Here is a 12,471-nt window from a genome sequence, read left to right on the forward strand (position 1 = left end):
AGTTGCTTGAAGCTTCTGCAGAAGTGTTTCTTTTGGAGGCTTGGGGCTTGTCCTGCTTCTGGTTCTCTCTCTCTCTCTCTGTTCTCTCTGGTTCCCTGTTCCTTGCTGCTGGGCACAGGGACGTGAAAATGGGAAGGCCACTGCTCTGCCTCTTTCCCCACCATCAACTTGGGAATGCCGAGTTCCCTAGTGTGATTTTCACAGCAACTCCTGTAGTTTTTGTATCAGATATATGATTTCTTTTTAGTTTTATCATCCCTACCTTTATCAAGAACGTTTTCTGTGTCAGGCACTTTGTTAAGCACTTTACAGGAATTATTTTATTTAATACTCAGAGCAACCCTGTGAGGTTGGAGCTGTTTTCATCCCATATTTTAGAGGAGGGAAACTAAGATTCAAAGAGGGTAAGCAGTTTGCTCTAGGTCACACAGCTAGCACGTGTCTGTATTGGGACTCCAACCCAAGAAGTCTGACTGCAGAGCTCTTACTCTAAAATGGCACGAGGTGGAGGGAGACCAGACTTGCTGCTTATTTTTAAAAGCTGCTTTCCCCTAAGCTGTTTACCTGCTCTTCGAATGAGAGGAGCCAATTTATGGGCAGCTCAGTCTATGCCAGGGACCCTTCTGCCCCTAGGTTCTGGGGTCTGTCTCTTCTGAGTGGCCCTTTGGCATTTGACGTCTGTGGTAGGGGACTGTGGGAGCTGCACTGACTTTACCCTGCAGAGGCTGAGCTGGCCTCCTTCTCCCCCTCCAGAAGCAAGTTGATGAATGATCTCTATTGCTGGATACCCTGTGCAGTCTGCCTCCGGGGAATTCCACTCATGCCTGCCTCGGCCCGGGAAAGCCAGGTTCCTTCTTGTTGGAGGTGGGACTGGGGCTGGATGTGGGACGGGCCGGAAAGGCCTGGGCTGCTGCTCTGTGCATGCTGAGTCCTGTGTCCCTGCTCTGGGGAGTGTGGAGCCCTGGTCCCTCTCTTCCCCATCCGCCCCAGACCCCAGGCCTGGCGCCTTTAAGGGTGTGTGCTTCTGTTTTGGGGCAGGTCCCAGCCTGACGTTTGTGCCTTGGGGGTCATTATCCTTCCAGGTGGTGTACGGAAGCTTCCCTGCTGTCACCTCTAGTAGGTTTCCTGAGTGTGTTTGGCTTGGGCCAGCCCTGGGCAGTGCCCTGATCCACTTCCTGACCTTTTGATTTCCTAGAACTTGGAGTTCTCTCTTTGCAAATGGCCCTTTTCTGGGTGTTTTAGTTTTGCTCTGTGCTAGAGCTCCCTGATGTGCTTCTGCGGTATCTGGGGGCCACCAAAGTCTGTGTGAGCGAAGCAGGCTCTTTCCCTCCCCTCTGTCTTCTTTCTCTTCCTATCTGGTGATCCCAACCCCACCGCCCATCCTCCACTCTCTAGTTCCTTCTTCGCTTGTTGCTCTAGGAGCAGTTCAGGTATCCTAGAAACAAGAAGAGAAACAAAGCTCAGAATATTCTCCCAGAGGCCTAGAGGCAAATATCAAACCAAAACAAAGTTTTCTGAAAGGAAATGAAACAGCTCAGGGAGGGTGGGGTGGAGGAGGATGTGTGTCAGGCAGAGGTGGGTTGAAGTCTCTGGGTAGAGACCCCTCGGTTTTAGCACCCCCTGCATTTCTTCTCCAGAGCTCTCCCTTTGCTGTTGCTTTCCCACAGGAAGCCCACCCTCACCTGTCACATTTTAAGCCCACTGCCCCAGGAGGCCAAGCTGGTCCCCAGATAGCTTTGAGACACTCAGTTTAGTTGAACACCCATAATTGACTTGGGCCCCTTCTCTGGCTGGCTCGGTAGCGGGTTCAGGGCCTTTAGAGCCCAGCACAGCCCCTGTTGCCACTGTGGAGTCAGTCAGTTTGGAGAATGGGTTTCTCTTGACCCCTAATGCCAGGGTGCAGGGCCTGGCCTGAGTGCAGAGCCTCTGTGCAGAGCAGCTACTGGTGTGAGAGGTGCCCTATGCAGCAGCCAAGAGGAGACCTCTTGGTGGTTTAAGCAGGGAGGAGGAGGGGAAACCCAGCTCTCCTGAGAAGGCCCTCCATTTACTCAGCGCATATTGGAATTTATGCTGAGATCCAGCTCCAAAGCTTTGGACTGCACGTGAAAGCACAGAGTCTCCTCCTGGACTGTGTTCTAGTGACATCTGAGCTGAAGGAGCATACAGCTCCCTTCTTCCTCTCTGTGGTAAGCACTGTGGGTGGGGGGTGGGGGGGTTGCTGGGGAGTACGTGGAGTGGTGGAGAGGCCCGGTGGACCTAAGGGAAGAGGATGCTTGCACTTGGTGCCCTGATGGCTGTGAATCACATGCAAGGGCACTCACAGGCACCAGTCCCCTCAGTGCCTTTTCTCCTGCTTTCCCTACAGATCTCACACCTAAAAGTGGGGCCCTGTAGTTCTTCCCAAGACAGCTTGTTCATCGATATAGTCATTCATTTGTTCAGCAGCTACCTGTTGAAAATATACTTTGGACCAGGCACTGTTCCAGCCGCAGATTCTATATATACAGCAGTGAATAAGACAGTGTCACTGCCTCTGTGGGGTTTAAGGAGGGGCAAGCAGACAGTAAGCATGTGAACAAATAAATGAGCAAGGTGATATCAGAGAGTGGTAAGTGTTCTGAAGAAGTAAACCGGGGTGATGGAAAAGGAGAGTAAGTGAATACCTGGGAGCGGGATGGGGTGGGGCTACTTTAAGACTGGCTGGTCAGGGCTCAGTGGGAGGTAACATTTGAGCTGGTGTCTGAGTGACAAAGAGGAATCTATGTGTGAAGATCTGCACTTCCAGGTGGAGGAGACCTCAACTACAAAGGTCCCAAAGAAAGGAGGAATCAATTCACTTGTTTGAGTAGCTAAACAGCAGCCATGGTGGCTAGACCATAGTGAGTGAGAGAAAGGGGGCTCAGACACTGCTTTTGGACCTGGCTTGTGAGTCTTGCAGCTCACAGACATCCACCTCTTGTCCCAGAAGGGAATATGTTTAGAGTCCTCTGGACAGAGAGGGGTGTACTGGTAGCTCTACACCAGTGACCACGTTATTCACTGGGTTATTACTGCCAAGTTTTTTCTCATGCCTTTGATGGGGGGGAGGGGTGTGTGTGTTTCATAGAGCATCCCAGAAACAGAGATGCCAGTGGGTCTCATGGGCTGGCCTAAGAGGGTTACTTATTTGGAAGGCATTGGGTTCCATGTGGGTCCTGAAGAGGACCACAACCAAGGATGCCCTAGGAAACATCCTAGACTCATTATCTCTTAGAATAACTAAAGCTGTAAGATTTCCCCTTTGGGAGTGAATCTGGAGGGACAGTTGGTAATTCCACACCTGGAGGAGGACCCTAATGAGTCACTAGTATCCTGCAAGTCCTATATGGGATACCGTAGTTGGGGTTCCTGTTGCAACTGCTGAACCCCTCGATAGCCCTTTCCTTGTTATTGGTGCCCCAGAGAACCCTTCAAGAAGATGGCTAGGAGCACCCTGCTGGTTACTTTGCATATTATTTTTTTCAGTTCTCACAACAATTCTGAGGCATAGATACTATTATTCCTGCTTTATAGATGAGGAAACTGAGGTTCAGAGAAGTTAAGGAATATGCCCAAGATCACACAGTACGTTAGCAGACAGGTCTGCCTGACCCCAGTTTTCTTATTCTTTCTATCATCACAGTGTCCTCGAGCATCAGTGAGTCCTAGAAGTCTAAGGTTGGACAGAACTGTGGACCTGCCGTGGGGCCTGCTACTCAGGAGGTTCCTTGGGAGTTAGGGCTTTGAGATCTGGTAGCTAATGATTTAAAGATTTATTCACAAATATGTATTGAGTGCCAATTTTCTAGGCCTTTGGGATGTAACAGTAAACAAAATAAACAAACACTACTGTCACAGAGCTGGCAGTCTTAGTGATGAATATAGATCATCTCCCCTCCCCCAAAGTAAATTATATGGAATATTATAGATTGATATGTGCTTTGGAGAAAGTATAAGCAAGAAGCAGTGAAAGGGGATAGAGAATGTGGGGGTGTGGGGTTATAATGTTAAGTAGGCGTACAGGGTGATGTATGAGCAAGGCTTGAAGGACCTTTGGTGTGCCTCTGTGAGTCACCTTCTGATTTTTCTTGGTCTGAAAGAGGAAATTCTAAGGTGCAGGGTCCCTGCTCAGACCTTCTGTGTCCTGCTCCCTGTGTGTGTTTCTGCATTCTTTGCTCATCCCAGGGTTCATTTGCTTCTGCCTTCTGGAGGATGGAGAGTCACAGGAGGTGGATCCTGTGGGAATGTTGGGCTCTTGGTGATGAAAGCAGGCCTGGACCTGTCCAGGGATGGGGGCTGTCGAGGGCTTGGCCCTTCCTGGTTCAGAGAAGTTCCTGGGCAGTGGGCCCAGCACCTGGTACGGGTGCTCCACCACATGACTCCGGGGCTGAGGCCCCGAGAGACTGAGGCCTCATGCTTCCCTATGAGAGTGAGCAGAGTCCCTGTACCTGTACCCTGGGGTTCTGAATTACGGGACTCAGCCGGTTGGGCCCGCCCAGCCCTGTCATGTGGAGGATTGCAGCCAGTACTGCTGCAAGGGCACGTGCCAGTGACTGCCTGCTGTGCTGGCCAGGGTCAAGGGATGTGGAGACCAAGGGCCAAAGATTGACGCAAACTGCACCCCACCCTTCCCTCCCTAGCAGACTGAGAAACTTGCTCAAAGGTCAGAGAAGACTGACGAGGCTCCCACATCAGTGTTTTTGAGGTCTCTTCTCTTGGGAGGACCTCAGCAAGCTGGGCACAGGGGGCCCTTGGAGGTCTTTGCCAAGTTCTGTCTTCACCATCTGCATTATTGTCCTCACAAGTGGAGCTGTGACCGAGGGTTGGTCTCTTTTTTCCTCTTTCTCTGTGTTGGAAGGTTTCCAAATTTGAATAATTAGAAGTAAAAATTTCAGCTTGGCCTACCTGTGTGTGTTTCCCTCCTCTGTTTACCTCTCCCATGCCACACATGAGAATTTCCAGGCTACACTGGGGGTGGGGGTTGGGAGGTGTTAGAGAAGGGAGAGGTTGCCTCAAAGCTAGTCATCCTCTGTCTGCATTGTCTTTTTACACACACCTGCTGCTCTCCCTCCTTCTTCCGCCATGGAGTCCAACCTAGGGGAGACAGGAAACAGAGGATGCTATGGGCCAGCAAGACTCAGAATTCATGTGCGGTGACTTGGGGAGTGTTCTCAGCCGCCCTTGAAAGGCCACCATGCTGCTTCGGGTTTAAAGGAACCCTCATCACCTACTTTTTCTGGATTTGGAATGTGGCTGTCGGAATCTGCATCAGTTCATTTCAAGTCAGATCAGCTCTGAGCTGAACCCCTCTGCTGTGGTTTATCTGGAGCTGATCCGAAAGCTAGGTAACCCAGCACCATTCAGACTGGAGGCCATCACCAGAGAGGATGAGCCTGCAGAGGGCCGCCTTAGCCGGGCGGCACAGATAGCAAGAAAACGTCAGCTCTCCCGAAAACTTGGTGGGCTTTGCATGATGGTGGCAGGCCTGGGGGTTATCATTTTTCACACACTGAATAAAATATTAAAATCTAAATATCTAGATCTATGAACCTTGAACTATAACTGATATAATTTTCATGTGCCCTGTTATGATTTCCAAAGATTCTGTAGCCAGAATCCTTTTTCCCTCCAAGCGCCCCAGTCTTCTCTGCCTCTTCTCAGAGGCTCCTGCCCTGGTGCTCTGTGCGTTAGGTCAGTGTGCTTTCTGTGTTTGTCTCTCCTTTTCAGCTTCAGTTTTCTCTCCTTTCTCCCACTCACTCCACTCTGCTTTTCTGAGAGCACACCTTCTGGAATCCTGGCTCTGTTTTGCTTTAGCTGAGAGGCCTTGAATAAGACCTCTGAACTCGTTTCTCCACACTGAAGTGAGGCTGATTCTGTACCAGCATCACAAGCTTGTCGTAAGGATTAGCCAAGACCAGACCTCTAAGGTGCTTAGCAGAGTGCCTGCTACACAGAAAGTGCTGGATAAATGGTAACTCTTATTATTGGGCCCACTGTGTGAAGAGCAGTAGACCGGTTATGAAAGGAAGTGAAGGCCTTCGTGCTTAGAGTTCATTGAAACTCTCGCGTGGTGCTTTTGAACTTAGCCAGGAGGTGTCACTTCCATTCTCTTTCTGTGCTTCTGTGCTGCTGTCCTAGTCACTTGAGGTAGTTTCTCCCTCGGCATTTCCCCCATCCCCTCCTTGCTACCTTCCAAGCTTATCATCTCCTAAGTGGATGAAGATGTAGATAGTTTCTTTCCCCAGGCTTCACCCAGCTCTCCTTCCTTGGCTGCCTTCCCAGAACTTTAAAGGAAGCCTCCTTGAGAGTTTTTATCATTACTCAGACCCTAACAGGACTCACCTCCGTTTTTCTGAAGGAAAAACCTGACGCAGTCCCTGAGCACCTTGTTCCCACTGCCAGGAGCCCCTTTTGGCTTCCTGTCCGTGCTCCAGGGGGAGTAATCGTAAGATTCGCCGTTTGTTTGGCTCCCACTGTGTGTCCAAAAAAAATTATTTGATCTTCACAGAAGTCCTGAGAGCTTGATCCTAGTGGCTCCTTGTTTTTTAACATCTTTATTGGAGTATAATTGCTTTACAATGGTGTGTTAGTTTCTGCTTTATAACAAAGTGAATCAGTTATACATATACACATGTTCCCATATCTCTTCCCTCTTGCGTCTGCCTCCCTCCCACCCTCCCTATCCCACCCCTCTAGGTGGTCACAAAGCACCGAGCTGATCTCCCTGTGCTATGCGGCTGCTTCCCACTAGCTATCTATTTTACATTTGGTAGTGTAAATATGCCCATGCCACTCTCTCACCCTGTCATATCTTACCCTTCCCCCTCCCCATATCCCCAAGTCCATTCTCTAGTAGGTCTGTGTCTTTTTTTTTTTTAAATAAATTTATTTATTTATTGTTGGCTGTGTTGGGTCTTCGTTGCTGCGCACAGGCTTTCTCTAGTTGTGTCGAGCGGGGGCTACTTTGTTGTGGTGCACGGGCTTCTCATTGCAGTGGCTTCTCTTGTTGCAGAGCACGGGCTCTAGGCACGTGGGCTTCAGTAGCTGTGGCGTGTGAGCTCAGTAGTTGTGGCTCACAGACCCTAGAACGCAGGCTCAGTAGTGGCGCACGGGCTTAGTTGCTCCGCCGCATGTGGGCTCCCCCCGGACCAGGGCTCGAACCCACGTCCCCTGCGTTGGCAGGAGGATTCTCAACCACTGTGCCACCAGGGAAGTCCAAGGTCTGTGTCTTTATTCCCGTCTTGCCACTAGGTTCTTCATGACCTTTTTTTTTTTTTTTTTTCTCCTTAGATTCCATATATATGTGTTAGCATACTGTATTTGTTTTTCTCTTTCTGACTTACTTCACTCTGTATGACAGACTCTAACTCCATCTAGTGGCTCCTTTTTAACAGATAATGAAATAGGCTTGTGACTTACCCAGGGTCACAAAGCTGTACATGGCAGAACAAGGACTCAAACCCTGGTCTCTGACTCCAAAGCTCACAGTGTCCCCACTGTCCCACACTGCCTCTGAGGATTTGGAGATCCTCGGTGCCGCCTTCCATAGAAGACAGGTGGGGCATGCAGTAGGGAGGAGAGCTGGGCCTACGGATACCCCAGTAGACCAAGCTAGTGGACCAAGGGAGGCATTCCTCCATTCAATAAACGGTTCTTGAACAACTGTGATGGGCCAGACTCTGCTAGGCACAGGAGACAAAACAGTGAGCAAAACCAGGCTCAGTTCCCACCATCATGGAAGACACAGTCTGGTGGGGGTGGGAGTCAACAATAAATATCCTACTGTATAGCACAGGGAACTATATTCAACGTCCTGTGATAAACCATAATGGAAAAGAATATGAAAGAGAATGTATATATATGTATAATGAGTCATTTTACTGTACAGCAGAAATTAAACACAACACTGTAAATCAAGTACACTTCAATAAAATACATTTTAAAATTTAAAAATTGTAAAATTGCAGTTGTGATAAATGTCACAAAAGATTGATACAACTGTGTTGTGAGAGCAAACACTGAGGCCATCTGACCTGAGATCTGAAAGAGGACTATGTGTTAACTAGTTGGAAAAGGGAGAGAAGAATGCTCTGGACAAGGGAAGGCACTCTAGCAAAGGCCTGGAGTCGGAGGAGCACAGCAAGTTAAAGGGAGTGAAAGGATGTGGTTGGAGCATGGTGCAGGGTGAGGCTGGAGGGTGGGCAGGGGCCGCACCACCCAGGGCCTTCATGGTACTTAAGGGGTTGGGTCTTAGAAGCCCCCCAGGGATGTTCAGCAAGGGGTGACACAGATCAGAGTTGCGCGTGTTTGATGTAAAGAGGCCTGGACGCTGGAAGAGCTATGAGTCCTGGCTCTGCTCTTTATAGGAGCCTAGGTTTCCTCACCTCAAAATTTTGGAGGGTTGGACCAGGTGATCTTTAAAGTCACCTAGCACAGTGCGTTTAATTCCTTCCATCCTTCCTTCCGACTCTAAGGTTTTATGAATCTTACCTGTTTTGGAGGAAGTAGGCCCCCTGTATCCTGGACTGCCCCTCACAGAAGCTGGACAAGTGTGCTTGTGTGTGTGTGTTTTGGGGATGGGGGAGGGAGAGTGATGGGGCACAGAGTTTCCAAAGCCACCTGATTTGGGTCATATCTTTAAAAACCCTCCTGACGTGGCATTCTAGAAGGGAAGTGGGAGACTGGAAGTTGGTATAAAGAGAGAAGGAGAAAGGAATGAGGAAAAGGAAACAAAGATTAGGAGATGGAGAGAGAAGAAGAAAGAAAACAGTGAGGAGGGATTTGGGGGAGGGGATTAGAGGAAAAGATGATGTGACTCAGGAATTCCAAGGCTGTCCGTCAGCCTGGCAGTTCTGGGCAGAGCTGGTGTCCCTCCGAGATCCCAGTGTCCCCAGTGATTACCTGTGGCGTTTGCATATGGAAGTGGTTTATTGAGCCTGAGATGCTGAGCCCTCACTAGCGGCTTGTACCTGCCTTCGTTTCAAGTTTCTGGCAAGCGGTGGGTTTCGGATGTGGGGTCTGCAGTGCCTTCCCACTAAACCAGGCTGAGTCTGGAGGACGTAGCCCTCTCGTCCTTCTCTCCCCATCCCCTTACCTGGTGTAGCAGGCTCCACGTTTGCGCCTGTCAACTAGTTACAGTTCTGATGAAGCGATGAGGCAGAAGGGCTGTGGGCGCAGGCATGCTGATAGCCGGGGAGCCTGAGGGAGAACACTGCTGGCCATAGCTGCCCGCTTCTTGCCCCCAAGTCCTAGCACCTGGCCTCCCCTCTGGAGCTGCCTCTGGAAGGTCAGTCTGAGCCTGATCCCATCCAGCCTCACCTTCTGGCTGCAGAGGGTGCTCCCAGCCTTCTCCCATTGTCTTCCGACAGTCTGGAGGGTCCGTCTCAGGTTCCTCGGGGCCAGGGGTTCTCAGGGCTGGGCTTCCCCAGGCCCTCTCAGGCTCTCTCTGCCCCTCCCGCCAGTAGTACCGAGCCTCCGAGCGGTTCTGGTCCCCTGCCTCCCACCTGCTCCATCACCTGACGCGTAGAGGGTGTGTGTGTGGGCTGGGGGTGGGTTGGCTTCTGCCAAGTACACAGGTGGGCACACACGTGAGAGGCCTCACTCCTTGGAGCTCAAATACTTGACACACGTGTGGCTCCACGTCACACTGGCTGTATGTATACCTGTGGCCTGCTTTGCCCAAAGCACGTGAGTTCTTCCCTCCTGCCCCCCTTCCTGGGCTGCGCACGGATTGTGGGAAGGCCTGGGTCCCTGCTGCCTTTTGTGGCAGAGATGGCGCTGGTGCTTAGGGACCTGGTGGGGTTAGGCTTGCAGAGAGGCCTTTCACCCTCACGAGGCTGCAGAGATGGGCCCTTGTGGGTGGGAAAGGAAGTGGGAAGAGCAAATTGCCAGAAGAAAACAGTCAGTTGCCCTCAGTGGCAAGTGGAGCCCCCTTGAGCTGGCTCGCCCCAGCTCCCTGGCCTGGGGGCCTGGAGCTCCTGGGGGAGCTGTGGTTTGGTGCTGAAGTCAGTTGTCTCACTCATCTCCCCAGGTGTGTGGTCGTGCTGTTCAATCCCCGGAAACACAAACAGCACCACATCCTCAACAGTTCCAGGTAAATGGGGTCTGGGCCCCCAGGGAGCATCCCCTGGGGTCTGTGAGAAGGGCACTGTCTGAGGTCTCTGTGGCTCTGGGGACTGGGACTGGGCCCCAGGGCCAGCTAGGGAAATGCCACATGTGCCACTGGTGTCTGCTGGTCTTGCCTTTTGAGGGGACTGTGAGGGAGCCGGGCTTAGGCCGGGCTGCCAGTGCCCCTTTGAGCCTGCCTCATTTCTTGCAGGAAGACCATCACTGCCCTTGCCTTCTCTCCTGATGGCAAGTACTTGGTCACTGGAGAGGTGAGTGTGGAAAGGAGGCTGCAGTACTCTGAAGACGGTGGTGGGTGGCCTGGCCTCAGCAGAGAGCTACAGTCCTGGGCCTGGTTAGGGCTGCTGCCACTCTGGCTTCCTGAACGGATGCCAAATCCCGGTTTTGGCTGCACCTTAAAACAGTGGTTCTGAAGCCGTAGTGGGCATCAGAATCAGCTGGAGGGCTTGTTAAAGTGCACATTGCTGGGCCTGCCCCCAGAGTTTCTGGTTCTATAGGTTTGGGAGGGGGGACCCCAAAATTTGCATTTCTAGCAAGTTCCCAGATCATGCTGATTCTGCTGGTTTGGGAAGCACACTTTGAAAACCACTGCTGTAAGATATTCCTTGTGCCTGGGGGCCCCCTGCTGGGCTCATGAGGGACACCTCTCCCTTCTCAGTCTCTTATGGGGAGGCATAGGCGTGGGTGGTGGTGGTTCTCAACCCTGGCTGCCCATCAGGATCCCTCTAGGAGCTTTGAACAAACACAGAGGCGCAGACCCTCACCCGGAGATACTGAACCAAATCTGGGGGTGTCTTCTCTCTGATAATCGTTGTTGTCCTGAGATATTTATCATGTTTCCTCTACACCTTTGCCCTGTGTAGCACTCTGCTTTGGGCCAGGGGCTCATTAGAGAGACTGTGCCCAGTAGCTGGAGAGGTAGGCCCCACCCTGAAAGGCTAGGGGAGGCTGTGTGCCTCTGTCCCTCACTTCCAGTTCTTGCCTCCCTGCAGAGCGGGCACATGCCTGCCGTGCGGGTTTGGGACGCGGCCGAGCATAGCCAGGTGGCGGAGCTGCAGGAGCATAAGTATGGTGTGGCTTGTGTGGCCTTCTCCCCTAGTGCCAAGTACATTGTCTCTGTGGGCTACCAGCATGACATGATCGTCAACGTCTGGGCCTGGAAGGTGAGTGGGCCGGGTGGGCCGGCCTCGCAGCCTCATGGGGGTCCAAGGGCCAGTTGGGGACCTGAACGAACCCCTTCATTCCACCCTGCTGATCTCAGTTTTATTCTAGAAAATGACCTGAAGCAGAAAAGAGCAACTGTGTAGCCAAGCGTGTTGGTAGAAAGAGGCTAGCTTTGTGCCTCCGAGGACCTCCAGAGGCAATGAATCTCTTCAACGCCTCTGGAAAAGGATTCTCCTTCCTCCCCTCTTTTTCTGACCAGTAAATCCTGGAAAGAGACATTTTTTAAAGTACAAATCCTATCTAACCCTCCTTCATCCTCTGAGCCTCTTCCGTCTTAGCTCCGAGAGGCAGAACTGCGATTCTTCCTTTGGCTTTCCTTCCAGAAAAACATTGTGGTAGCCTCCAATAAGGTGTCCAGTCGGGTCACCGCCGTGTCCTTCTCTGAAGATTGTAGCTACTTCGTCACTGCTGGCAACCGGCACATCAAATTCTGGTACCTTGATGACAGTAAGACCTCAAAGGTGAGGTGCTCAGGCTGGAAGTAGCCCCCAGGGCCAGGGTCTACTCAGCCCACCCCAGGAGACTGCTCCCTTTGGGCCCCTCTGCTTTCTCAACAGCCATCCAGAAGTTCTGGATGAGCCAGATGCTGTCTGGGCCGAGGGGTAGTCTCAGAGGGCAAGGGAGCCTTGCTGCGCCTCCTTCCTCCCACTCCCCAGGGCCTGGTTTCCAGGGCGGCCCCCGGGGCGGATGGGTGGGCGACAGTGTCGCGTCTCCACAGGTGAATGCCACCGTGCCCCTGCTGGGCCGCTCCGGGCTGCTGGGGGAGCTGCGGAACAACCTGTTCACCGACGTGGCCTGTGGCCGAGGCAGGAAGGCGGACAGCACCTTCTGCATCACGTCCTCAGGGCTGCTGTGCGAGTTCAGTGATCGGAGGCTCTTGGATAAGTGGGTGGAGCTGAGAGTAAGTACCTCTGTCCCGGTGGGTGGGGTGGGTGGGGGCTGCCCGCGTCTCAGCTCAGGGGAGGACTGACGCCTGTGGCTCCGTACAGGGGCTGGGCCCTGCATGCAAGAGGGGACCCCAGGAGGAAGAGGCTTGAGGGAGCCAGAGCTTGGCCCAGTTCCAGCCCGAGCAGAGCTGTGTAACTGCCTCCTCTCTGCTCTTTC

The 12,471-nt window shown here is 52.1% G+C and overlaps 1 protein-coding gene across 3 annotated transcripts in view; it reads left to right on the forward strand.

Annotated features, from left to right (window-relative positions):
- MAPKBP1 (mitogen-activated protein kinase binding protein 1) overlaps positions 1 to 12,471 on the forward strand; it is a 52,302-nt gene that overhangs the window by 25,570 nt on the left and 14,261 nt on the right. For all 3 annotated transcript variants that reach the window (XM_068549825.1, XM_068549833.1, XM_068549830.1), the window contains 5 exons: positions 10,049 to 10,111; positions 10,337 to 10,394; positions 11,136 to 11,306; positions 11,691 to 11,828; positions 12,086 to 12,268. In XM_068549825.1, the coding sequence (XP_068405926.1) occupies positions 10,049 to 10,111; positions 10,337 to 10,394; positions 11,136 to 11,306; positions 11,691 to 11,828; positions 12,086 to 12,268 (613 nt within the window). The remainder of the gene's footprint in view (positions 1 to 10,048; positions 10,112 to 10,336; positions 10,395 to 11,135; positions 11,307 to 11,690; positions 11,829 to 12,085; positions 12,269 to 12,471) is intronic.

Source organism: Eschrichtius robustus, chromosome 1, assembly GCF_028021215.1.
Source record: "Eschrichtius robustus isolate mEscRob2 chromosome 1, mEscRob2.pri, whole genome shotgun sequence".
Taxonomy (NCBI): domain Eukaryota; kingdom Metazoa; phylum Chordata; class Mammalia; order Artiodactyla; family Eschrichtiidae; genus Eschrichtius; species Eschrichtius robustus.